At 33.7% G+C, this 27,992-nt stretch overlaps 1 protein-coding gene across 2 annotated transcripts in view; it reads left to right on the top strand.

Moving 5' to 3' along the window:
• Positions 1-26,981, top strand: part of LOC147911031 (cytotoxic granule-associated RNA binding protein tiar-1-like) — a 120,244-nt gene extending 93,263 nt beyond the window's left edge. Inside the window, exon 4 of one of the 2 annotated variants that reach the window (XM_087402553.1) lies at positions 305-542. In XM_087402553.1, coding sequence (XP_087258679.1) covers positions 305-322 — 18 coding nt within the window. In that variant the 3' untranslated portion in view covers positions 323-542. Of the gene's footprint in view, positions 1-304; positions 543-26,710 lie in introns of those variants that run through there. The other variant, XM_087402549.1, reaches the window with a different exon arrangement.
• Positions 26,982-27,992: the final 1,011 nt, after the last annotated feature.

Raw genomic sequence — 27,992 nt, forward strand, 5'->3', positions numbered from 1 at the left:
TATTTTTTATTAAATATTTAGATATAATATTTAAACATAATAGAAATCAAATGTATACATTCATTAAAGTTCAAATTATAACTTTATAAACACGATAATTATAAATTGATATATAGAATATAATAGACTGTATTGGACCGTACTTCCTCTCCTTCTCCCCTCCTTTCTTCTTCTCTCCTCTTCTTTTCTCTCCTCTCCTCTCTCTCTCCTCCTCCCCCCCTTTCTCTTTCTCTCTTTCGCCATTTGATCTTTCCTCTCACGTTCTCCTTCGTCTTCCTGCGTCATATTTGAATTCCATGTGCAGTTAAAGTTCGCTGGTTGACGGTTACCAGCAGTTCGCGGAGAACGTCGGCGGCGGTTGCGAGTGAATCAACGATGGTAGCGCGCAAGGACAAGTCTGCGGTTGGGGGTGAAGCGGGGTCATGCTCGAGGGGTCCGCTCCGAGGTTTGGGAGAAGGTATTGGGATCCGGCTGGAATAGCTAATGCTCGAATATGTCATAGTTTGGTGGGATGTGGTCAGAATTATACATGCTACACGATATATACGCCAAGTTACTTCATTCTCCTCCATTGCTCTCCTATTACCATGCACCTCCTGCCGCTTCTTCTCCTACTCTTACCCCGTCTCTCCGCCATTTCGATCCCCATGCCTACTACACTAACTCATCTCTACGCCCTACGGTCCTTCCTGACCTCGCTTCCTTCTCCTTCTCGCGGCCTTCGCGGCCTCCATTTCGTACACACTACTACCATCAACACTCTCCAATTCGCCATCCCACCGCGACGTATATCGTAGCCCGTAACGCGGAGAGTTACTCGGTTAGTTTAGATTCGCTCAAGCAAGTTTTGATGTCGTGCACGCCTATCCTCTCCGACTATCTATCCCCTGGCCAACAAACATTCTTCGGAAACCCTGATGCTTCTATGAGTTCACTCGCTAGCTAGATTTCTTTCAGGTTTGTCTTTATCTATCTATCTATCTATCTATCTATCTATTTATCTATCTATCTCTATGTTTCTCTTTCTCTCTATCTTACTCTGTCCCTCTCTTTTCCATTCGCTTTCTATCCCACTTTTCGTTGAGCCTCCATCTTCTCCAAAGAACCGTCAAGTTCGCTATTACCGCCGACACATTACTAATGCCGAACTGGTCGTAATAGATTGGATGCCTGGAACTTGGATATGCTAACTAATGCGGCAGACTAACCCCTTTCGCTCGTCATTCTCCCCTCGTTCTCCATCCACTGTCCTACGTTTCTGCGTATGTCGTACTTCGGCAAAAGTAAGTAGAGCGTGCCGTGCTAACTAAACTTTCTTGAAAAATGGTTGCTTCTTATAGTTCCTCATTTTGGTTTGGATATACAGATTTATTGCAAAAAAAGTACTCGGTTAAATTACATTTGTGTGAAATTTTTTTTATAAACATCACAAACTGAAATAATTCTTTAATAATTTATACAATGTCATGACTACAATAACTGAACAAAATTAGCTTCAATTAAGTAAAACGTAGGATTTGCTTCCCAGCGGCGATAATCGCGGGAACAATCTCCTTTCGTGCCGAATAGACTTTTTATTTCTCATTAGAACCTCGCAAGATTTCTAGCGTCGTTGAGAATAAAATTCTTACAAACCTCGCCAGCAACCTGGCTGAAAGGAATTCGGAAGTAAGTCGGAGCAGAAGTTCGGCCAAAAGAAGAATTTCTTATGCGCAGCGGAATACCTATTCCGCATTGCGGTCCTAAACGTGCAGCCGAGCGGCGCGATCGCTAAGGAAAGCGCGCCGGCATTTCGCTATGTAACGAGGGGAATTAACCCCCAAGTTTAAGCGCGATACAGCCGCCGACTTTACTTTACTTACCTACCCGTGTCTCACGCCACTGAATTTTACCCCCTTCGCCACCGCTGCCGCTACTGTTTCCTCCCGTCTTCCGCAAGCCTCATACAGTACAGTCTCTGCGTCGCTCGTTAGCTCGAATTATACTTGCACGTGACTTTGCCAGAAATGCTATACCGGGCGCGATCGTGCGTGGCGAGTAATTCCCCGTCGGGGTTATTAATATGGTGCGCCTCGTTTCTCAATCTGCAACGTTTAATTTTCAACTGACCCACACATCAGAAGGTGCTAGATATTTCAACTGATGTGACCGTAGCGAACGGACCAATGTACAGGCCTTTGTGTAAACGACATTACGGTTGTGTTACTGCAACGCGAATAGCCCGCTGTTTACCTCATTGTATTCGATTACGATGCCGGAGGTAATTAGCTCCAGCGGTAATGGTAATCGATACCGATAGTATCAATTACCAACGCGTGGGTGAAACATTTGTCTTTCTTGCTGATAATGTATCGAAACGTCGATTGCCCGGGAACTTTACACCGTAATGTACCGGCTGTAAATAGCTTCCAAGTACGAAAGTAAGGAAGATGTAAATCCTCCCTTGGCTGTTTGTGAAAACTTATTGGCTGTCACGCTGATGTTTTTAATTTCCACTCACAGCTTTGATGCATCGTTCGTTGATGGCTTCCACTTCTTCCTTTGAATTATCAGTCTTTCTTTAATTTATAAAATATTAAAATAAATGTATCTTGAAATTATAATTACCATATTGATCCCATAAAATCGCTTTAAAATGGTTTATACGATATAATTACAGTAAGTCAAGTAAGATCGTGGTCGGCCTTACTCAAAGTTAATAAAAGATATCGCCCTAAATCTATCATAAATTCATAGACGGCATCTTTATCCTTGATGCACTATCAAGAAAGATTCAGTTGTTATTGAACTTTCTTAAGAGAATCATATTAAGCGCCATGAGTACCAAATACGCATTACGCTATGAAGCAGTGTTCCTCTGCACTCACCCAAAAATGTTACAATTAGCGGTTGCTAAATATATGAAAAAGTCGAAATCATTCGTACAGAAGTGGGTGCAGCGACATAATGTGGCAAAAAATGTCGATGATTTACCGGAACGTGGCTCGAAAGTGCAAAGTGGACAAAAAAGACGATAAAAAAATAGTGAATCTGTTTTGGAGAAATCTTGGCTTAACACTGCGTCAAAGACAAGTAAAATTGAAATAGAAAGGTTTAGATATATCGAAACTATTCGAACTTATCTCAAGGCTAATAACATGAAATGGTACAACACCACTCTGGTCGATCACGCTCTTACTTGACTTACTGTATATAAAAGTTTGATAAAATTGTGGTGTTACAAGTCGAGAATAAGTAATTATATACATCCTTAATTTAGATAATTAATTATTATTATTATTAACGTAAAATACAATAAATATTAAATCAATTTAAATGTTTATATATATGCGATTACTTTTTATATGCGTTTTTTAGTATGAACTGATGCTGTAATGCATTCGCACATAATAGTATATTTCTTAACTAAGCTATATAGGAAATACTGATATCAAATGATGAATAAATAGCTTCTCAATTCCATTCTCTGATGTTCACAACGTGGACGCAGATGGTAAGGAGAGGACAGTAGGTATATATGATCTCGTAACTTTAGCTCGGCTTTACTCCACACCTTGTTTATGGATATCATCGTTGTCTTGTTTGTGAATAATACAGTGTGCTTCCTAAACGAGAAGCCTGTACACGGGTTGGTTGACAATTGCACCAATCTCTTAACAAGAGCAATCGAGGATACAGCACCGGATGTTGATATCTTCTCTAGTTTAGAAACACATTCGTGAAATGTGCGAAACATTTTAGTAACAGTAATCAATTACTATTTCAATAAGTATTATTATAAAATGTTACTCTATCTTTGTTAAAGTTGAACAAATAAATTTCAAAAAAGTTTGATTAAACATAACATAACATCGTAAAACTTTGCTTCACAAAAATAAAGCTTGTATTTAAGGATATTGATATATTTTAACATCTTTTATTATTACAATAATAATTTAGTTACGTGATTAAACTTAAGTAACATTTCATCTAGCTATTAATATTTCTATTTGACTTTAAGTTAAAACGACATTACGCCTTAGATGAAAGAAACGATTTATGATATAGTACGGCCTTCACTCTCTCGGAACAACGCGTTCAAAAAGAAACGTGGATAGAAGCGTGTTTACTGGCGTTACGCTCTTTGTACTCGACGGCTGGTGATGTAACGGTTGACAATCTGTGCTAACGTTTTGACAGAGAATGTGTCGAAGTTATGAATGGTAGAAGCCAATCTTTCTGCGGGTGGATGGGTATTGTACCGCGCGTCATGCCTACGATGTTTTGTCTCTTCAGTTGCCCTCGAAAATCTTTCAGCCCCATTCTTCGGTCAACTCACATAGCCGATAGAAATCTGATAAAATGATATTTCGTCTATCGCAGAGAAAGCTATCAAACATAAACAAAATCCATCTGTCGAAATAATATAAAAAAATACGTTGTATAAGAAATGTTGTGTATGTAAAGAATTTTAGTATGAGAAAAATTTCTAAAATATACAATAAGATAAAATAAGATAGTGATATGAAATTAGAATAAAGCTAAAAATTCTAAATTAACTTTTTACAAATTAACATTTTAACAATCAAGCAAGACTGATGCCATTTGTCATCAATTTGATAAATGATGTTTTAACAACAAATGTCAACTTGTTTGCTAGGAAATATACTTTTAGTATTATATTTAGAAAAGAAGGCGTAGTTTAAGACACATAAAGTCTTTTCGGAACAGCTTTTGTCACTTTATGCGTAGGCCACATAAGTAGTAATATAAAACAAGAAAATAGAAGAAAAAGAGCACAGAGGACGAATGAATTTTCAAAAGCACGTACTTCTTCCGTGCATAGGAAGATACGTCAGCTATGAATATCGACGAGAAGCAGATACGAGTCGCAGAAACGGAAATCAGTTGGGAGTACCAAGTTACGATTGAGATTTAAGTTATTGACAAGCTACTTTGGCGAACCTCCACTGAGATCTGGCTGGTTTATCCCGGAGGCCCACTGCCTTTTGATTTCCCTCAGGACCCAACCCTTGAGATTCTATTCTTCTGCCCACAATGAGGCCCTGCTTTCATACTACTTCATCTTCATTGCGAATGTGTCTTTCTTTTGCTGGTTCGCATATGACAATGTATCGTACACACGTAAGTCAATAAACTTTTGAGATTCATAATTTCACTTTTACAAAAACAAAATATTATATTAATGTTAAAATATTAATTTAGAAAAGAGCACCTTTGACAAAGATGACGCCATTCACTTATATTTATTGTGGACTTTCATACAAAGATCGTGCGATATCAACAATTGTGTGTGCGTGAAATAGAAAACATTTTATATTAACAGACTACGAATTAAAACAGCCGATTTAATAGCTGTTTTTATAAGTATAGAAATACAAGCATAGAAAAAAGAGTATTAAGATATTTTTAAGATAACAATAGTTCGATTTAGAAACTGTACGAATTCTTTGTGATGGCAATAATAATGACAGTAATAAGCTCACGAACCGCTATTACTTCAATAATAACATTCGGATTGGTACGTTGGTCGCCTTGTCTCCCTAATAAAACAGAAGTTGCTGCAATTCCATCGCTTATGGTTAGGAGACACGCGACTGTACTCCGCATCGTAAATATTAGCCGCTACTTGTTTTAAAGAGAGATCGAGGAGAGCCTTGTCGATTCGATGAGTTTAGGGTGATTGCGGACAATTGCAAGTGGGAAACGATAAGAGATACTTACTATTCAATTTACGGCATTATCAGTGCCATATCAAATCTATTCTTTGTGTAACTTTATCATTGTTTAAGATTAAAGAATAAATAAATTAAGATTAATTATATGACTACATAAAATTGTGAAATTTGAGAGAAAATTATTGCAAATAATAAAATATTAAATTCCTTTTCTATCTATTTAAAAAATACTATTATGTTTTTTTCTATAAATATTATATAACGGTCTAAAGAGCAAGCAATTGTCATTCTGACATTAAGTAACATTAGTCATTATTTTGATGTTAAAATATACTATCTAGAAATGTAAAACTTAGAAATACCTACGACTAATATTATATTATAGGGATACTTAAACTACGAAGCATAGAGCCAATTAATTGTTACAATCCTTACCGTTCTTTCAACGTTTAGCATTTTCTCATTTTTCGACGAATGGCTATCCGAAAACTACTCTATCGAGGGAATGAGGGCTGAGAGAGTCGGACGATGGTCAGCAGTACGAACAGTGGACATTTCACCCATTTCCCCTCGGTCCTCTTTGCCCCAGCTCGACACGTAGTATATTTTATCGCATTACTGGCATTGTTGCATCAGCCCCCGCTGCACCTCGGCGGTTACCACTGAACGTACAGCCACCCGCTCGTTCGCCAGCCTCCCCGTCCGAGCCGAACACCATTCCACGAGGATTAAATATTGACTGCGATTCTGATTTATAGTAATTGCCGGAGGGAATGGCGAGAAAGTGAGATGAAACGGACCAGAGGGAGAGGCGTTGAGCGACGGGGCATGGGAGGGAAGCGGAAAGGGGACCGAATGGATGGGTGAGGCGCAGACTGGACGGTTTTCGAGGGTAGATGGGGGTGTCGAAGCCAGCGGTAGAGGAGGAAAGCCATTCCCGCGCCGCTTTCGCTCGCTGACAGATGCATTTGCCAAAGCGTTGCGGACGTTTCTGGCTCGTTCCACGTCGTCACGCGGCATGTTGTTATTATCGTACGTTTTTATTTAGCGTCGCGGCGCACACCAGTTACAACGTCAATACATAATGCTACATGGTGTAATCTACATGTCTGATAAATGTGACTATTTCAAGGTACGATTGTACCGAGCGGATATTACGGATGGATATCGGGTTTTACGATTGTCCGTAATTTTGTAGAAAACATTCGCTGCTAAAAATCATCGTTGTTTGGAAGATGGGAAACTGATAGTTAATACTGCGAAATATATTCAATTAATCTTGAAAGTGTATTGAAAATGTAGACGGTTTTTTGATGAAATATAGACGAAACGAATATATCCATCAATAAAACGAAATTTATTCATTGGAGAAAAAAACTTTTTCAAAGGAGTATGTTTCACACACACACACACATATCAGAAAATAAATGGAAAATGATGAGTATATTTTAATTTGCAAATGAGATACACACACACAGTAGTAATGTCGTACTTATAAAAGTAGCTCTTTCAGCAATCTCCAAAAAATTCTTCATGTATAAATTAAACATTAAACACAAAAAAATGCAAAACAGGTTTTTATTGCGATATTTTTTTGTTATATATTAAGCAACAGCTCTATACCTACTGCAATTTATTACTTCTACTAATCGTCATATAGCGAATAACAGTTAAATACCTGATTTTTGGGTTGTAATTTACGCACATGAGTGATGTATTTCATTCCATCACTTTCGTAATCCTAAAATACATTTATAGCCTAACTGGTAAAGCTCCGTTTGCAAAACGGATTTACGATCTATATTTTTGCACTGCTCTTGTTTTTTTCTCTTTTTACTTTGGATTACACATATTCTTTGCCACACTGCAATGCACTCGACACGGATGTACGTATATTATTTCCCGCGATGGCCATATATATCCCTAGTAATAACATTTTAGTACCTTCGCTCGTGCATCGTTCATCCGCAGCCTACTACCCACGCAATTCAAAATTTCAACCCAGGAAACTAGATAGGACTTTTAGGCAGGTTTTTAAACAATTACTTTGGGGTACGCTACATCCGCGTTTTGCAATTAATTATTTGTTAATTGCTACCAATTAAGGTAAATAATGAGATAGCATGAGGGTAGGGGCGAAGGTAAGTGACGCGAAGGGCAAAGGTGGGTGCGAGCGCGTGGTGCAGGAGGAGAGACGGAAACTGGTCACCGTAGAATACCGAGAACGGTGATTTAGTGAGGGAACAGCAGGCGGCGCCCGATTATTTTTGGTTTTAGCCGTGGCGGCCATTATTTTTGGTCTCCCACTCGCCGCAACTTGGAGTCTACCCGGCCAGAAATTTAGTGTGACCGAGTTCAAGTGTGCAAAAAGCTTTGCTATTCTACGAAACCAGAAACCGCACTCAATGACGGCCGAATTGCAAAGATTTCCAGTCCTAATAAATAATCATTTATTTATTAAATTCCAATAATCGTGTTAAGATTTAATATTTCTACAATCAATAATCAGCAATGAGAAATAAAATATTAGGGCTTTGTATGTATAAGAATGTCGTAAACATTTGGATAACATTAGAATAAAAATTATTATAATATTCTACACATTTTTAATTGCCTTATTGTTGATATTTGAAATAAAATATATTACACATGAATAACATTCTGTATAAAAAATTCATTGTGTTTAATTAAATATAATTATGTCTGATGGTCATTATTAAATACAACTAAATGTAGTGACAGGCAATTCTGTTAATATTTATTCCAATTGTCTTTTAAGTAATTAAGAAATAGTCATATTAGTATTGATTTACTTAGATATTATGTTACGCGTTATATTGGGGAAACGGAATGAAATATCCAGTCCCAGATGTGAAAGATTATTGTGCGAAGATAGTATGTTATGAAATGGGAAGATAGGCGGATATGAGTGCTCTAGGATGGAAAAAAAGCGACGGTACTTTGAGGAAAATGAAATAAATGATGGAGAATCACCCCTCGCCGACACACCAGCCGGCCCGTCAGGCGTTTTTATTAATTCCTCTCGGATACAATTAGTTGGTCTATTCGTCAGACGCTTTTCATTAACTACCCCTTCCTATCGCTCTTTTACCGACTCCATACCCTTTTCCGTCCTTGTCATGCACGTTATCTCTTTTTTTTATTCTCTATCCACCTCTTTTGCTTTCTCTTCTCTCAAGAGAACTGCTTACAAAAAATTATATTTTTTTATTGTTACCTTTAGTATTCACAAAAATGATATAATTCATAACTGAGGTTTCCATACAAATTACACAATTCCTTCTTTTTACATTCTGTTCGTTATTTTTCTTGACAATAATAGAATGCTAATGAATTTCTGCAATTTGCTAAACCTTTTACTGATATTGAGTAATCCCTAATTACAAATATTGAGAATTCATAACTGCTTCATTTGTAAGTTATTAGATACGTATCTCATGCGTCGAGCATAATTCCATAGTCTCTATAATAACAGAATCTTTAGTAATAGAAAAAAGAAAAAAGAAGGAAAGGACAAGCAAACGTGAAAATAAATTTTACTGATGTAAATCTTCTTTGTCGTCGAACACATCGTTTAAATCAAATCAGTATAAATTATCGTACAAACGATGAAAGTGCGTGATTGTATGACAGAGACGTAGGGACAGTAGTAACAGACACTCTCAGTCAGACGCGAGCAATGCTTCGAGCCGAAAGCACAAAGAGAGAGGAGCGATTGGGAGAATGGCAAAGATGAAATTTTATGGCCATCGACGAGAAAGATAGAAGACAATGGCCGATGCGCGTTGGATCGTTAATAGAAATTAAATAAAAGAGAATCGAATGAACTGTAACTCAAAATTGTGTTCTGATGAAAAATAAAGAGCCGACTGCTGCGCTCCGAAAGGACTAACGGCACGAAGGAAAAGATAAAGAGGGACGGAGAGTCACGCGAGAAGGTTTGCGGATAGAGAATTCGAGGGGCGACAGAAGAGACCGGGGAGGAAGACTGGGTAGTCTCGTTTCGTGGCCGGGACGTGAAGGGGTTGAGGGTGAGGGGTCGCGGGTGGTAGGAGAACGTAGAAATGGAGGAATAGAGGAGGAGTGGAAGTCGACTGTGGGCCGGGGTGGCGACCGGAGAAATACGTATCCTGTTAGTTTTACACTGTGGCTCCAATTGATTCGAAATCGATTGTCGTTCGAACGATTTTCAATTGATCGATTACGGAGCGTAGTTCGGAAAGAGGGGCGCACAGCCACCCTCCGTGCTGTACCACCAGCAACAGAGAGAACTAGAAAAGGAAAGAGAGAGATAGGATGAAATAGAAAAAGGTAGAGGAAGGAAGAAAGAAAGAGAAAGAAAGAGAATTTGGCCTGCGGGAGGACTTACTCTAAGCCCACGCCAATTGCATCCCGTTTTTTACGCCCGCTTGTTTCGACGTGCCTTTACGGTCGCCCAACCATTTTCTTCCGTTCTCATCCTTCCGTTTCTCCTCAGAACGCTACTTTAATTTTTCGCCGTCTTGCCTGAATTTCTTCTCCGAGCCTCCGTACCACTCATTGTCACTTTACAATCATTTGTTTTCTCGTCACCTTTTCACTTTTGCGATTTATTGCAATAAGTGGTTAGAAACTCATGAGTTGTTCTCGTTGAGGTATTGATAAGATGCAAATGAAATTAGTTGCTTTTCTAGTAATTCTCTAATAATTCATCAATACATATTCGTTTTATATCTTATAGAATAGAAAAAATTGTTTTAAAAATATTTCTTGTTTTTATTTGCCGTGCATGTATTTGCTAAAAAGATTAAAATACAAATTGGTATCAAGATCTTAAAAAGAATAATTTCTATAAAGAGATGTTTAGTTATTAATATTCATTACTCTATAATATCGTCGAAATACAGATTTGTTTATTACGAACTGGGCAAGAGTGAATATAGCTGATCCGGTAGCCTCTCTCATCATTAAATGCGTACTACCAGCTTGCTACGATTCATGTTAATTAAATCAGTCGATGTATATATTGCAAATATACAAGTATACGAGCACTAACCCTCTGTATCTGTTTGAACATAATTCCGAAACTCGGAATACCTGAAACTTTACGCCGAGATTGTCGTTTAATTTGTCCTTTAGTCCAATGAATAGGAATTATCACCGTCCTTAATCCGAGAATTTCTGCGTTTGGGACGCAACGGGAAATCTGTGTCAATAATATCGAATTTTTCTCGATGGAATAAGAACTTTCCGAATCTTTTTTCGAAAAAAGATACAAACACAGTTCAATAAATACTTTACAACAATTTTTTATGTTTCTTTAAATTACTTTTAATATTAAATGGATGCTGGATTATACACGTATAAAAAATAAATATTTTTTAATCTCTTGCTAATAAAAGAGAAATTTTATATTCTTTTTTTCTTTACGAAAAAAAGAATATTTACGAGAATATATACGCTTATTTTTAATTGCTGATTTGGAATTAAATATTTTGAGTATTTGCGTGGTAGTTATAATGACTTGTCAAAGTGATCTTAACGCAAATTACTAATTCATGTTAAGTAAGACATTATTAAATTCATAATGTCAAATTATCTAATTTGGATTATTTTTAATAATTTCTATAAGTCGCTATTACGTTCATTCAATATATGTCGTTAATTTAATTAAAAAACAATAGAGTAAACAATAGAGTTAAACCAAGAAAATGTATTAAATTTGACTCTAAACTAAAATTGTTTACTATGTATAAATGTATATGTTAATATGGATATTGTTTATTTCAAAACTAAACAATTCAACTACAGAAATGTATTAATTTACAATTTGAACGAAAGTTAAAAATAAAATGTTATTTAACTCAAGGTGAGATATATTGCTCTTTTGATATCTAACAGTAATGTAATTAATGAGATTTGGATCAATGGCATAAAATATATCATTAGTGTACATACATTCTACAATAAATGGATCAATTAACGACAGTGAAAAGAAAGACACTTTTAACAGTACTGCGATTGTACCCCGTGGGAAGATCACTTCCTGATGGGTTTCTGATGACAGACAAGGTTTCTGTTGCAAGGCCAGAAACGCTCGTAGCTTCACAAGACAACGCGCGGAGAACAAAGGCAAAAGGCCCGGCAGAATCGTCGAAACGGGAGACTCCAGTGAAGCCCAGAAATAATGAAAGAGTGTTTATCCAGAATTAGGTCCGATCCCCGTTTCTGGTCCAACTCCCGTGGTACCACCATAGTCCATCGCTCGCTCATTCAGACAAATTAGCCCGGTGGTGGCTCTTTGTAGTCGTACAATTCAAAGCGCGTGTTACTTTTACTCGCTCACATTCATGTTGGCAAAGCTCTTCAACACTTCATTTGGACAGACCTCGGTGCCTCGCCAGAAGAATATAAAGGACCCATCCCTTTACCTCCCAGAGTACGGAGAAGAGTATATTTCTTGTTCGTTCTTTTTCCTCCCTTTCCGCGCGAGCTCGTGACCATCCATCTCGAATTATCATCCGTGTGCGAGCTTTTGCACGAAAGTTCGTTCTTCTCGATCGTTTGCACGTAAAAAGAAATAAAATAAGATCGTGACAATAGGACTCTTCTTCTGACGTTGGAATGCCTCACAACATCGCGGAATCTTTCTACTATATAAAAGAATTGGCACATTGGATATTGAATAATAATGATTTTAATGTTTTAGAAGATATTGAGAAAACATTCCTATATAATCATATAGATAAGAAAATACTAACTAAAGATAACCGTTACGTTGACATTACGGCCAATATCGCTTTATTATATTTTTTTCTTGTAATTTAATCGTGGTGTGCTTTTCTTTCCATTGACTTTATATATTAATTTATAATATTCTGTATTTCTCTTTTGATAGAAAAATATCTTTGCTTTTTAAAGTTTCTGAAAATTAAATGTAAAATCGTAAAACTACATTGTTGGAAAAATACAGCAGAATAAAGGAAAATGTAACATTACCATAAATAATCGCCAGCTATGTATTCGCGCTATTATTATAAAAGACAAATTTTCTATATATACATGGGAAATTACGAATGGAAGTCGATTATTCAGCGACTGCTTCTACTACTGGAAAGTTATCGTTGCTGCAATTACAAGAGACTCTGCAAATTCTATGCTTACCCTACAGTTACGTCTAAGATTGGAGGTGTAATTACAAATTGTATTCTCGCATGAGTACATGTTATATCCCTCAGCGATTCATGGAATTCGTGCGCTACTGATAACGTCAAATTAATACAATGCCTTAATTATATCGTCGCAATGGTGTTCGTTGTCGCAGCGGTAACTGCAGCATTATTCTGATATATCAAAATTGTTAGGTGCATAAAGGTATCAACTAATTTTCACATTAATGCCTTTAAACTTAATATTTGCATATTTAGCAATACAATTTAATACATATCTGCAATTTGCGCATTATATAATGCGCACATAAATAAAAAAGAAATATTGCGACGGAAATGCATTCTAGAACATAAAGAAGTTTTTAATAACAGCAAATTTTATAAAAATTTTCAGAATAAATTAAATGTGACAGATGCTAGTGACATTATTTTGCATTATTATTTAACATCAATGATATCGTTATTTTTATAATATCTGAACATCTGGACATTCTCATGCGTATGCATTCTGCTTTTGTGTAATATTTTGAATGAAATCCAATATATTCTATATGCAATTTAATAAAAATATGATTCTTATTAGAACATCCTGTTTGTGATATGATATTTGTTATTTTGATAAAGAAAATACACAAAACGTTCTCTTGGCTAAGAAAAATAAGTGGCGAGATATTTACAACTGATCGCACTTTATTGACCTGTAATGTTCCTTCTCGTTGTTTATTGATTTTTCCAAGTTTTAGCACACCCTACGCCATTCGGTTTATTGATGACCATGCTTATTTGGCCGTGTGCCTAACGGTCAGGAAATTTCTAAATAGATCCGTAAACACCATAAAGCGCGGGTTCCGCTCGATGCCAACCAAGTGGACTACGTCGATCCATTAATCTTGAGAATTAAAAGAAAATTAATTACAGTTGTTGCAACTTGAGTGGGCTCTGCTGATGGATGATGAGAAACGGCGAGATGTCAGCCGACGGAAGAAGAGCAGAGAAATGGGAGAGGGATCAAGATGAAGCGAACTGACATTTCGCCTCGTGCATTCCGCAGAACTTTCTTCAGATCTTAAACATTATTTTCACTGACATAATAAACATGGGAGTGTTTTGTCTATTATTATGTATCTATCATATATTTTTAATATTCAATTTTTATTTAAATTTTAAATAATAATTACTATGTATAATATCTACTAGATAGACATTTATTTCTTGCTTTACAATTTTGAAAGGGTTTAGATCGATTTAATATAGATTTTCTTTACGTATAAATTTAGTATAACTTAATCAAACAAAAGATTTTAGTTGCTTAGATTTATTTTTCGCTCTATGTAAACATATATAACAATTGAGTTATTCTTGTGCTATTTTTTATTAGATCTATTATTAAAAGATGTATAAATGATATCATATTAGTACATTTCTTTTAAATTTACCGTATTACAATTAAGAGAATGTCCTATTTAACATTATTTTTTATTAAGCAAAACTAAAAGTGTACAGTGTTTTTGTCAATAATATAAAATATTTTTATACAATTTTCATTTTCTTCAAAGTATTAGTTACAAATATAATTTCTCAAGGATTGTATTATTTGTGACATAGACTCTTTGATTTTGTATTACATCACATGTTTATTTCCTTGTGATGTTCTTCTTGATACAACTAACCGAATATTTATTAAGGAACGTGTGAAGAGACGACGATGGCGTTTCTGTAAGATAGTAATCGACGAACCTATTAAAGCGAACACGGATCTATCTGCTTTGATGGGATATCTCTCTTCTTCAGTCTTATTCGCTTTCTCTTTCTATGTTCGCCGGGACAGGTTAAATATTCAGTTCCGGCGGGTTAAGGATTCAGGAAGGGTGCGGCCCTCGATGTCGTTCGCCTCGCGTTACGTTTCGTATAAAGGAACACGAAAATCCGTTCCTCGTGAATTACAGCGACGGCTTGTCCCATCCGTTATCCGAGTCACCCCCGTTTCCCGGTAATTAACTATCAATTCGTTGGAGATCGGAACTCGGCACGATTATATTTCGGGCTGGAGCTATTTTTTCGTATCTATAGTATCGCTTATAGACTTTTGTGTTCATTTAAAAATCTTTAAAATGATAGAAATACATAAAATTGAAATCGAATAGAACAATTATTTTCTCTTAAAGATTAAGCTTTTAAAAGAATACAGAAATTGTATGCGTGCGTGCGTGCGTGCACGCGCGCGCGCGCGCGCGCGCGTGTGTGTGTGTGCATGCTTATATATATAATTATTTTTAAAAAAATAAAAACATCATTTTTTAGTGCACATGCAAAACAAAGTATATTGATGAATATATTAGTAAATAATTTTATAAAATTTGTAAATAATTCTGTAAAATTTGTATTTGTAATCCAGATAAATCTAAAAAATTATTTATGTGTATTAGATATTAAACGTAATATTATTACTTATTTACTTATATTACTTATTTAAACGTAATACTGATTTACTACGTATATTCAAACATACAGTTTGTATATCCAATAATAATCATTAATTTTTGTATAATTTTACAATAATTCTACTATGTTACAATTATGTAATATATATTTAAATATTTTTATAATTAATACAAAATGTTTTTTATTAATTTTGTTCATTTTAAATAATATTTGTTTCAATTATATATGTAATGACATATAATTAATAATATTCATCATTATTAAATAGTTTTTAAAACTTTTTATAAAATGTGGATTTTTTTACGATTTATATTTAGTATGTATATTTAATATATACGAATAGGTGAATCAAGAAAACGGAGATATCGTAGTAGGACGTTTAAATATTCCTCTCATTTCTTATTCAGAGTATATTTCATCCCTTCGTTCATTCATTCGTTTGCTCCTTCGTACATATACATATTCTTTGGATAGAATCGACTTTAAACACACACATACATACAACTCTACTGCTTCTTATATGAAAAGAGGAATAAAGAAAGAAAACTAGAGACTACCCTTCTTAACGCACTGAAAAATCTGGAAGATTTGTGCGACGCACATCTGCATTTTAATTATTCTGAATAATTTCCTGCATAATCTTTATCCTGCAAACTTGGTAGGGTTAGTTCTTCTTTTTCCTTCATAAAATTATATTATAGAATAATATCTAATGTTTTAGATTCTTTAGAATGCACTTTAATTTTCCATTTTTCTATCTAATCTAACTTTGAATTATTTTTTATAAAATAATAATTACTTGATAAAATATAAATATAAATAACTTTTTTTTAATATTACAAGTAATTTGAAAATACATAATAGCAATATACGTACAATTATGTATAATATAACATTTATGTGTATATATATACAATATATATATATATATATATATATATATATATATATAGATGTTTATTATAATTACAAATTAATTAAAAATATATTAATAATATTAAAACATGTCGAATAAGAACTACAAATTAATTTCAGCTTGTTTTATAAGGTTTTTGCTTTTACATGGAAAATTTCATCTTTTTTATTAACCAGATGCATTTATCACGGTCTAAAGGATGGATGAGACTCCATGATGCGACCCTACTGTCGCCGCGTTATTTTTTCCCTTCGCTGAATATTTGTCTCTATCCAACGAAGAAAGGGTTGGTAAGCGGATCGCACCGGAAGGGTGTCAGTCGCTTATTAAAAAACCCTTTAGTCTTAGACACAACGTGATTTTATCTTTTTCCCCTGCTTTTACGGACAATGCACAATCATTAAAACTCACTATAGAAAATTATTCTGAAAGCTAAAGCGTATTGTTAAGAAAAGTGAATCGTAAGAAAATCTTATGTATTCTCAGCAGAAAAACTGTATTAATATATTTTATATATGTATATATATATAGATATATATATATATATATATATATGTATACATACATATCTATATCTTCGACTGTTTTAAAAATTTTAGGAAAGAGATTTAAAAAATGCCATTTTATTTAAAATTTCTTATTATTCTTACATTTTATTATGTGTATTCGAACATTTTTTAAACTATTTAAAATATTATCTAAAAAAGCGTAATTTTCTATCATAAATTTCAAAAACATAATAGTTCAACACAGAAATAACATTTGAAAGAAACATGAAACATCACATAAATCATTCTTTAGACGATGCTGCAATGTTTTATTGTAAAATTTATTATTTGGTATTTTCATAAATTATTATGCAATACAATTCATTTTTATTAATTATTATGAAAATTATTAAAAAATTGTAAAAGTATTTAAAAAATTATGAGCAATGCATGAGATTTTTCTCTTAAATTCTTTGTACTTTGATTGCATCAGGCAAAATTTTAACTTGTAAATGATAATTTTTATGAAGAATGTCGTACAAGAAGCTATAAGAAAGGACACTTGATAGCTCGTGTGAAAGTGTCTTTTGATGCACATCGGTTAGTACAAGAGCATCATTATCTGTAAGACTGAATGGCCATGCTTAGCCTTCGTCCGTTCTTCGGTGACCTCGATGGCTTCTGCATCCGGATATTCCAAGGGTGGCTTAATCCTGAAGGACCTAGTGAAGGGCATTAGGGACGGTGAGCAAGTATGGAAGGGATGAGGTACTGGCACGGTAGGTGTGTCCCGCGAAGTAGGTATCTATTAAGGAGCGTAGCAGAGGAGCGGGTTGTTCGGGCTAAAACTTGTACCTACCTACTCCGAGGAACTTTGTGTGAAATGCGCCTCGAGCACATCCTGCCGCGTCTCCTTCATCCTGTCTTCCATATTAACGGTCGTACCATCCTCCACCGTACTTCACCGTCACCTTCATCTTACTTCTCACCCATTCCCGGTACCGTCTTCCTCTTCGTTTTCCCGTGACTCCTACACTACTCGATGCGAGAAAGGTCTTCGTGAGCGGTCATGCAGTTCGCGATTTTAACGGCCGCAGTACATTACACGTATGTATTCGCGGAATAGATGTAAATTGTTGAATATCCCGGTTATGCGATAATCAACGCGAAGCGTTTAAGTAACAATTAATTAAATTAAATTAGGCATTTTATGACGCTTTGAGTAGAAAGTGTAGAAAATGTTCAAACGTTTAACTTTGTATCGTAACTGTGTTAATATCGGCATCTATTAAAGATAATATAATAAATGAGATAATATTATTAGGTGTTGGAATTAATTCGTAGCGTTTTACAAGTGATGGGAAGTACTTTCATTAATGTATTTTTTAATGCTCATGTGAAATAAATAACATTCTTTCATTAAAAACGCTACGAATTAATTCCAACACCTAATAGAATAAAAATGAGATTATATTACAATTAAAGATCACACAAAAGTGAGGAAACAAACCATCTCAATTGCAAATTTTTTATTGCGATTATAGTATTAATGCAACGGTAATAAAAATATATCAATAATATTAATTATTTCAAAAAAAATGAACACTACATATTGGCACACAGTTATTCTAAGTCCGTGATTCGACGTACAATTGCAATGCACACCATGATGTATTTAATTGTATGTGTAAACGGAGGAATCCGTAAATTTCGTATGCCGATCGCGAAAAGCGGTTGGACAACAGTCTAATTCCTGAAGTTCGAAGTAATTCGCGGGAGGAACGACAGTCAGATTGTTTGTAGATGGGTGAGGTTTGTTGAGATCAAACAATCAACTCTGCCGAGTCGAGCGAAAGATTATTTCTGGCAACCACCCGCAAAAATTAAACCGCTTGCCTTCCGGCCGCCAATTTCACCCCGCTTAGCACTGCTCAGCCACCCACAACTTGTCTCTCCGAAAGGAGAGTCCACGGTCACTTCGCTTGACCGAGTTAGCTAACAGTTTGTGTCGCTGATGGAATAATGGTCCATTTGGGATGCACGTGCTACCGCAGTACCCTCCTTTCACCACGCCGCTCGCTGTCGCACGTATTTACATGTAATCTCGTACAATTAATATTTATGTCGCTTCTACTTAGCTATGTTCCACTTTGCAGCTGCTCAAAATTGCGTTTGAACATATGCATGTTTTTAAATCCTATAAAATTCAATATTTGTGCAATATTTACGAGGATATAATATCCAAGAAAAACAAATGTTATTTATTATTATGGTCTATAACAGATTTATTATTATGGTTTATAACAAATTTATTATTATGGATTATAACTTGATTACAATTATCTCTTTAATACAATATATATAATACTTATATAAATGCTCTGATTTATATTACATTTTATTATATTAAAGTATTATATTAGGTGTTGGAATTAATTCGTAGCGTTTTACAAGTGATGGGAAGTACTTTCATTAATGTATTTTTTAATGCTCATGTGAAATAAATAACATTCTTTCATTAAAAAACGCTACGAATTAATTCCAACACCTAATATATATATAAAAAAGAGAAGAGAGAGAGAGAGAGAGGGAGAGAGAGAGAGAGAGAGAACGGACGCTTATAAAAAATTATTACACAATTTCAATCTCAAACACCGCAAATATAATTAGTTCCTGCACTTGTTTAATTTTATGTATTTAACCTTAATCGATATTTGCAGGTTCAGTAGACTCAAATATTTTTGTCAAGTACGTTGAAAAATTATTGTGAAAAATTGTTAATAATAAACATTTTTCACAACCTTATATTATCTTATTCCTCGTTTATTTTTACCTTCAAAAAAAATTATTTAATTACGTTAACTTTAAGCAAAAATACATCAATTTAAAATACATTGGATTTGCAAATATCAGTTAGAAAAATTTTAGAACAAATACTGTCAGGTTTTAAAAATTTGTTTTTAAACATTTTAAAACATATTATTAATTTAATTATTAAAATAAAAACATGATTAAAATAATAATATACGTTTTATAAATAATATATATATTAGAAATAAGAACATAAATTTTTCCTTAATGAGAGATTATATCACCGTAATCTACGGCAATACCACAGTGATACTGAGTAATAAGAGTATCGTATGCTGAGTGTGAGATGTAGCGAGCATCAATTGGTTGAATCTCTCGACGGAAGAGCTGCTGCAAAAGGGAGTTCAAGGACCGAACCCGGGCGCTTTTATGCGCCGTGGCCGTAAATACTTCAACACTGACGCGTGCAATATTAAAGGTGCAAAAGCTGTATGTATGGCCATCATTCGAGTACTCGACGAGCGGACGGGCGGGGATGCGTCCGAGGGCGCTTACACACGTGAAACATCCCTCACGTGTGTGCACGTGCACGCGTGTACTCGGGCACAACTCGAAGATTTATGTTGCTTATCTTCGCGTACGAAAAGCGCGGACGTTTACGGGCGTACGAGAAATCATTTACTCTGGCATCGATTTCCTCGCGTCTGACGCGCTTTCCTGCCATTCGGCTTTAACGATTCATTTGCAACGCCCGGCGCGGCTCGCTCGACGTCTCGCGAAACGGCGAGAGGCTCGCAGATACGTTCTCGGCGAATGAACGACAAAACGACGCCGCGCTTTTTCGCGCGCGTGAAAATACGACTGTACAGAATTATTAGGAGAACCGGACGGCTTTATTTCTTTTTCCTTGATTCGTAGTTCTCGACTTCCGTGACTCGCTATGCAGAGTACAATCGTGCACGCTGATTTACGAGCGTGAGTAAGGACAAGCTGCGGAGATTATTTTTTTAGGCAGCCACTTTCGAGGTGAATTATTGTTCTTCGTGCTACGTCGAGGATTCTACGGTAATCTTGATCGCGCCAGGCGTCGTATAGCCAGTTTGTATACTTATTTTCGCCGGTTATCTCGTTGTTGATACTCCTACGTAGAAGCGGAACGGTAATGAATATTTGATGCATGTTTGCATCGTATATCATTTACGTTGCAAAGCTGTGATTTTAATATTTTAAAACAGTCACCATTTTACAATAAATTTTATAATTATTAGACATTCATCGGAAATTGAATAGCTATCTCTCTAATTTATGTTGAACGCAAGTAGATATCTGTACATTTAAGCGAAAAGCATTATGATGTTATATGAGATCGTTTTGATATCTTAAATCTGTCTAATAGGAGATAAGGTGGATAATAAAGATGGATAAAAACGTTCAAATTCATGATAATATTCTAAATATAGTTACATTTATCATTTTAAAATAATAGCGATTGTTGTTTCAATTGTTTCTAATACCTTTATTTAAAAACAATCAATAAATAATTATCTTGTAATTTAATATAGTATAATAATTGTTTTATTTGTAGTAACAAATTACTTTTAACCTATACAATTAAATACTAACAATAAGTAAAATTACATATTAAAAAAAAATATTTTTACGACTTTGATACTACAAAGAACTTTTTATATCTTCCACTTAAAATAATTTTCCCACATACGTATATCCACAAACATGCACATTTTTATTTTTCCATAATTCCTAAGAGATGGTCTTATCCAGAAAAGAGTTATATCCATCAAGATTTGTGGAACATTAATCTTCCAAATAGAATTTCTCACAGAGTTACATAAAACTTCTTTAACAGCATTTTTCTTCAAGCTGTTCTACGTATATGCATATCCGTTTGCCTATGTAATGCGAGAACGCGTTATTCAGTGTCACGTAAACATGCATTTTTCGAATTTTGCACGAGATTAGTAAAATCATCCTTTAATAACATGCAAATTACATTGGAACTCATCGGAAATGTTTTACAAATGGAAGAGAAGCTTAAACATTTATTGGATTTTCCGCTGACAGCTACATCTTTCACAAAATTACACATGTATAATTTTCTAAAAATAAGTAATTGAAACTCGTTTACTTTTAATAAATTAATAGAAGGGCTATGAGCCAAACAAAAGATCTTGTTCGGCTCGTAGCCCTTCTATTAATTTAATATTGTTAATTTGTTCGTTTACTTTCATCTGCACATATTTATGGATGACACTGTATTTTATCGCATTATTGTATCCACCTAATGTTCTTACAAATATCTATATGATCTATATGAAAGATTTATGAATGATAAATTTCTTGGACTTCGACAAATTCAACATGGGATATCCGTAGAAGACGTTTCAGATACTATATATGTGTATATGTCATACTATAGAGTCTGCCAGGGTTTCTTAACGGAAGCACAAGAAAGCAGTAGCATTTGCCAAATTCTCCGTTTGCTTCTTGGTACGTAACTTCGCGTAAATGATCATCGCAATATATCAGTGCTGTGTTTCCTTTTGCTCAATAATACGGACATTATATAAGCACAATATATTTTAGTATGATGTTTACATATAGTAATATTAATAGATGCGTATAATATGCGTATTAACTTATTAGTGAGATAATTGCAACAGTAACTAAAACATATTATACATTGCTAAGTTATATATAATTTCTATAAAAAGATACTTTAAGATTTCTTATTATTTTCTTATTATTTTTTGTTAGTTCGTTTTATTTATGATTATTCGTTTTCATTCTTGTATACTATCTGCATTAATTATGTAAATATGCAAATATTGATTCTTTTTATTTCTTTATCTATTGATAAATACGCTCCTTTTCGCATATAAAATTATCTACGTCTACTAGTATTTCTGATACAGAAACCACTATGTACGGCTGGAACAGTTAAAACGACAAACCATGTTTGCTTTGCAAATATCATTGTGACGGCAAATATCCATTAATCGAAATATACTGTGTAAATAATAAACAATTAATCCTTCAATAACTGGAAATATATTAATATCAACTAATAACACACAAAGAAATCTAAGGTATCTACATAATTATTTATTTTATCGTAAATGTGGATTTACTACTTGTAGGAGCAGTTTATTACGATGAAATATGTTTTATCAAAATAATTATATTTTTCTCTATGTACTAACGTAATTCTACAAATGAATTCTTTATTTTTATATGGTTTTTTAATTTCAAAAAACAATTTATTCATTATATTATTATATAAATAAATTATAGTTTATTTTTTTTTTATTGAAGTAAAATCATACGTATGTGAAAAAAATGCCTTGTCAAATTAAGTCTTTCTATTTTTGAAATACTCGGAGAAAAAACTAATGTACAAATCAAAGTGCTAAAAAATTAAGTGCAATATTTAATTTTTGTTTTTTAAACAAACACTTTTTGAAATACAATTTGACTGTAAATAGTAAGTTATCCAGTTTAATTATATTATTAGGTGTTGGAATTAATTCGTAGCGTTTTTTAATGAAAGAATGTTATTTATTTCACATGAGCATTAAAAAATACATTAATGAAAGTACTTCCCATCACTTGTAAAACGCTACGAATTAATTCCAACACCTAATAGAATTTTGTCTCTTTAATGTCCCTTCATTTAAAGAGTCAATTGTTTACTTATTTCATTGTTTAACATATTTCGGTAAAACATTGAAGATGAATGCTCAAATTTGCGCAATAGTAATTTTTTAACGATTTAATACAGCACAGACATCAAAGACACACGAAGCAAAGATCAAACAAAATCGTTCCGAGCATCTTCTGTGAAGGTAATAACCAAAATTCATTTTTCCTTTACTTTGATCTCAAAAGGTTCTACTTCTGAAGTTTATCACACTTTTAAAACGTGTCCTGAAAATAAGCAGGTATATACGATATGTGCTGCGGTTTGGTCTTTCTACTGAAATTTTCTACATGCAAAAAAGCGCATTCGCAAAAGAGGCTTTTTCGCATGTTTGTCTAAATATTTTTATAATGAGATGGTTTTCAAAAATATTTAAATTAATTTTTCATGTCAATCTTTTTTTGTGATACACACAATTTTATTAACAATTTTTATATTTAAAAATTGGGAGAAATAATTTATTATTTTAAACTAAATAATATAATAGACATGTAGACATATATTTAAATTTTCATTAGTATTAAAATTTCTTTGTAAAAAAATAAGAATTTGATTACTCTACCGCAAATTCCGATAATGAATTACATAATATTAATGATTGCTGTCGCGTGTGGCGATTGCGAAGAAAGCGTGACCATTGCGTTTCGTGAATCATTTGTTCTATCTTGTCTCGAGTATCTATCTTTGTCGCAGAATTCGCATAATGTAAATGATAAGACGTCGCTTAACCGAATAGCTTTATTTATTCATTTTTATCGTAACGTAAGCGGGCGCATGCATATCAAGTAAAAGTGGAAGAAGCGCTGTGAGGAGAAGGAGATGGTTGAGAATGGTAAGGATACGAAGATGCGACAACGAGGCTGGATACGGATGCGATATATCTACGACGAGTCGACTTGATTAATTGTATATTTATGTATCAGCCCACTTAACCGAGCCGGTAGCTTTCTTCAAGCCCCGACCTGCCTTTCGTGGACCCCCGGCCTTTGTGCGACGTGGAGTTCCGCCTTGTTTTAACGTTGAAATAATGCAGGCGAAATAAGGTCGGCTAAAATGTTTAGAGAACTAAGCGCGGCACCGGACCTTAAATCACCGCGTGACGACGTCTCCCTTTTCTCTCCTGCTCGCTCACAACCTTTTCCATCTTCCTCTCCCATCGCCACTTCTCTCTGCTTCTCTTTCTCTGGCTCCTTCGTCATCTCTCTTGTCCTTGTTCTTCTTTGTTTCTGCACAACCATCTCGTTCCACTATACCTTCCCTCGCAACCTCGAGACTGATTCGAACTTTAAAAAGCTTCACGAGTCCCGAGCGTAAACCTCCCCGTTCTTGATTCGTGACGCATTAGCGGCTGGATACAAAAATTAATTAAGGACGGCGTTCTGCGCAACCAATTGACGCTAAAACTCTTTTCATTATTATATTGACTGCTATTACCTATCACTAAGGTGTTTTATGTTCTAATAATTAGAAAACGTATGAAAACAAAGATTCAATTTTATGTGTAAATTATTATATACCTATATATAAAGTGTATTAACTATTATTTCAAAATTCTATTGTAATATTTACTACATCAAAATTGATAATCAATTTTATAAATTTAATATTATAATTTGATATTATAAAACATACTAACATTCATATAATTTTAAAACAGTTTTTATTTTTTAAGCATTGATAATATAAATTATTATACAGTAAATTTGTTTCTACTTGATTATAGAGTATGTATAATTAAATCAACAGTAATAAATTACACGTTTTTCTTTGAAACAAAAAAACAGAATTATTAATTGAAATATAATATAAAACATTCAATATGAGACAAAAAAAAATATTATTTTGTAATTGTGTATTTTATTAAAAATTTACCTTGAAAGATCTGTATAAAATGAAAGTTATCGCGTTTCAAGATAACGTCTTCATGATGAAGTGTGAGAAAAAAGATTTCAATGTGAAATTTAGAATTATCTTAGTTTTTTCCGAGTGGGGTACGTTCGGAAAAGAAATTCCGGAGAAGATTACGAAAACCGTTTTGGAACGAACGGAATCATTGTGCTTCTTGGAGCTCGCGAGAATATCCACGGAGAAAAGGGATTCCACTGTGGACTACTGAGAAGAAGGTACTAGATTGCAGCGTGGCACGCGTCGCTTAGCGCGAATTCCAGAACGGACGAAGAATGGGGGGCAGTGAGTCGGATAGCAAACGAATCGTTTAGGATTCCACGCGGTATCTTTCAACTTTCTCGTTCAGTCTCTGCTTCTCTCGAGAAAACAGTCTTGTCGCGCTCGCAGGATTTATAAGTCATCCCGTTCTTCGCGTCGTATCATTGAAGACGATGAATTCCGCGAATATCGTTTTTAGCACGATTGCTGCATAGATGAAGATGACGTAATGAAATTTTATGTGATGTTTGCTATAATTTATTTGATTAACTAAAAATTATTAGGTAAGATAAAGATCTAAGATATATATGCTATAATTGAATAAATATTTCAATATACGTTTTATAAAGGTAATTCTATGAAGTACTTAGTTTGTAAAAAGAATAAATAGCAACTAGTCACCTTTGAAGCAGCGGCAAATTTACGTTACCTTTTATAAGTAACGCTTCAAGTTTACTTTATTCTAGCTTTAGCAAACTTCCTTCATCTTGACTTTCATAATTTCCAGATGAGTTAATTACCGTCTACTTGTGTACACTTCTAGCAGATCTTAATTCGCTCTTGATTTACTTGCGCAATTTGATAATACCAAGCAGCAATGTATATGCATGCAAAAATTCATTTGATGCCATCAACAGTAAGCTCTTCCATGTGCTAATATTTTCGATTATTGTTATGACTGTGATTATAAGTAAATGTTGACCTCTGCCTGCATTTAACGTATTATATCTAGAGAGATTGTAAAGTGAATTCTAGAAGAATTTTCATTTATGATTTAATGAATGTATTCAAAAATATAAACAAAGAATGTATTCAGTTTAATATTATTAAGAAAATCTTTATTTTTTTACATTCTTTAATTATACGTCTTGTAAATGAATTTTAAAAAATTTGCTATTTAATTTCATTAAACGTTTATTAATTTATATCTTGATAATAAAGGCAGTTTTTATACAAAGTAATTTATATAATAAAATACAATAAGACAAAATAAAAAATGAGAGTAATAATTAACAAAAATTAGACCAAAAAGTATATTTTTATGAACTAATTTATTTAAATTATTTATTATTAATATAATTATTCTTATTGTAATTGTTTGAGAAAGATATAGGAAAAATTGGTAAATCGAATATAAATTTTATTGTAATTTATATGTATAAATTATATAATTTGATATTCCATTAATCAAAGAACGTGAAGGTATACAATATAAAATCGTTTTATTTACGCTAATGGATATTTCCCGTCATTGCATTTTTCACGTTTGTATAATAAATAAGAACACAATTGCGTGCTGAATGTATTATTTACGTTTTCAGAAATATCATTTACCGGCGAGTATTTTATGATGAAATATTTCATGAGGCAGAAGAGTTATCGTAAAACCAGAAGAGCATCTGCACGTTATGGATTACGAATCCACATGCATAGAAATAGCTACAATTTCAAGTTATTAATTATGCGACTCTAACTCGCAGTTAATGGTAATGAATCTGTTATTGTGAATTCTGTACGTAAATTATAAGCAGTATAGTGTACTCCTGTATTCAGATATTAAAATGTTTTGCAGTGAATATAACAGCTGCATGTTAATTATTACATCTGATGTATACATGTATTATATGTATTAATTATAAATAATATACTAAATGTTAAGATAAATTTAAAAAATTGCTTTGTAAAAAGTTAAATTAAATAAATAAAATTATCAACAAATCTGCAATGAGAATGCAATCAGTAAACGGTTAATCGACGATTGCATTAAAACAAATTGTTTAAGTTGTAGCAATTTCGGATCCCCGATGGCTAATATCCGGATAATGAAACGAGAGGTGCCTTCGTCTCATCGGACTCAAGGAGGGTGAGAGAACAGAGGGACAGAATAAGGACGGCAAGGCAAAGAAGGCAAGGAAAATGTGAAGTCAGTCGTGACGAAAAGCGACTAATAAAATAATATAATAATATTCAAAGATAATATTTGTTGTAAATAATCAAAATGTTAATCACATATCAAGTAATATTACACAAACGTAAGGTAATGATACTAAATAATACAGGGATACTAAATAATATTAAATAATACAATAAGAAGATTCCATTTAATAAGCATTATTCTCTCCATAGTATTAACAATTTTCAGACATATCGAGTTATTTATTATTTCCTTATAAATATTTTTAATACAATTATAAATATTTGTATCACGATTTTTTTTTAAACATTTTTATATATATTTTATATTTTATATTAATTTAGTTAAGTGTGTGTGTGTGTGTGTGTGTGTGTGTGTGACATTTTATATATTTTTTAAATTAATTAAAGAAATAAGAAAATAAATTTTGAACTTATTAATGAGTAAAGACATAAATTTGAATTTTAAAACGAATATTTGCAATATTTAATATTTAATTAAAAAATAAAACAACCTTTTAGCATCATCGAAATAAGCAAAAAAATTGTGTCGAAAGCATTATTCATTAAGTGGCAGACAGGAATCGGAATCATACTTTGAAACTGCATATTGCGAAACGTTGAGGCGAATCTTGTAAGTATACTTGACTTAATTTTCATTCACGGGGCATTCCATGCCGGCAGGAATTT

This window comes from Acromyrmex echinatior, chromosome 1 (assembly GCF_024713525.1).
Source record: "Acromyrmex echinatior isolate Ae372 chromosome 1, ASM2471352v2, whole genome shotgun sequence".
Lineage (NCBI taxonomy): Eukaryota > Metazoa > Arthropoda > Insecta > Hymenoptera > Formicidae > Acromyrmex > Acromyrmex echinatior.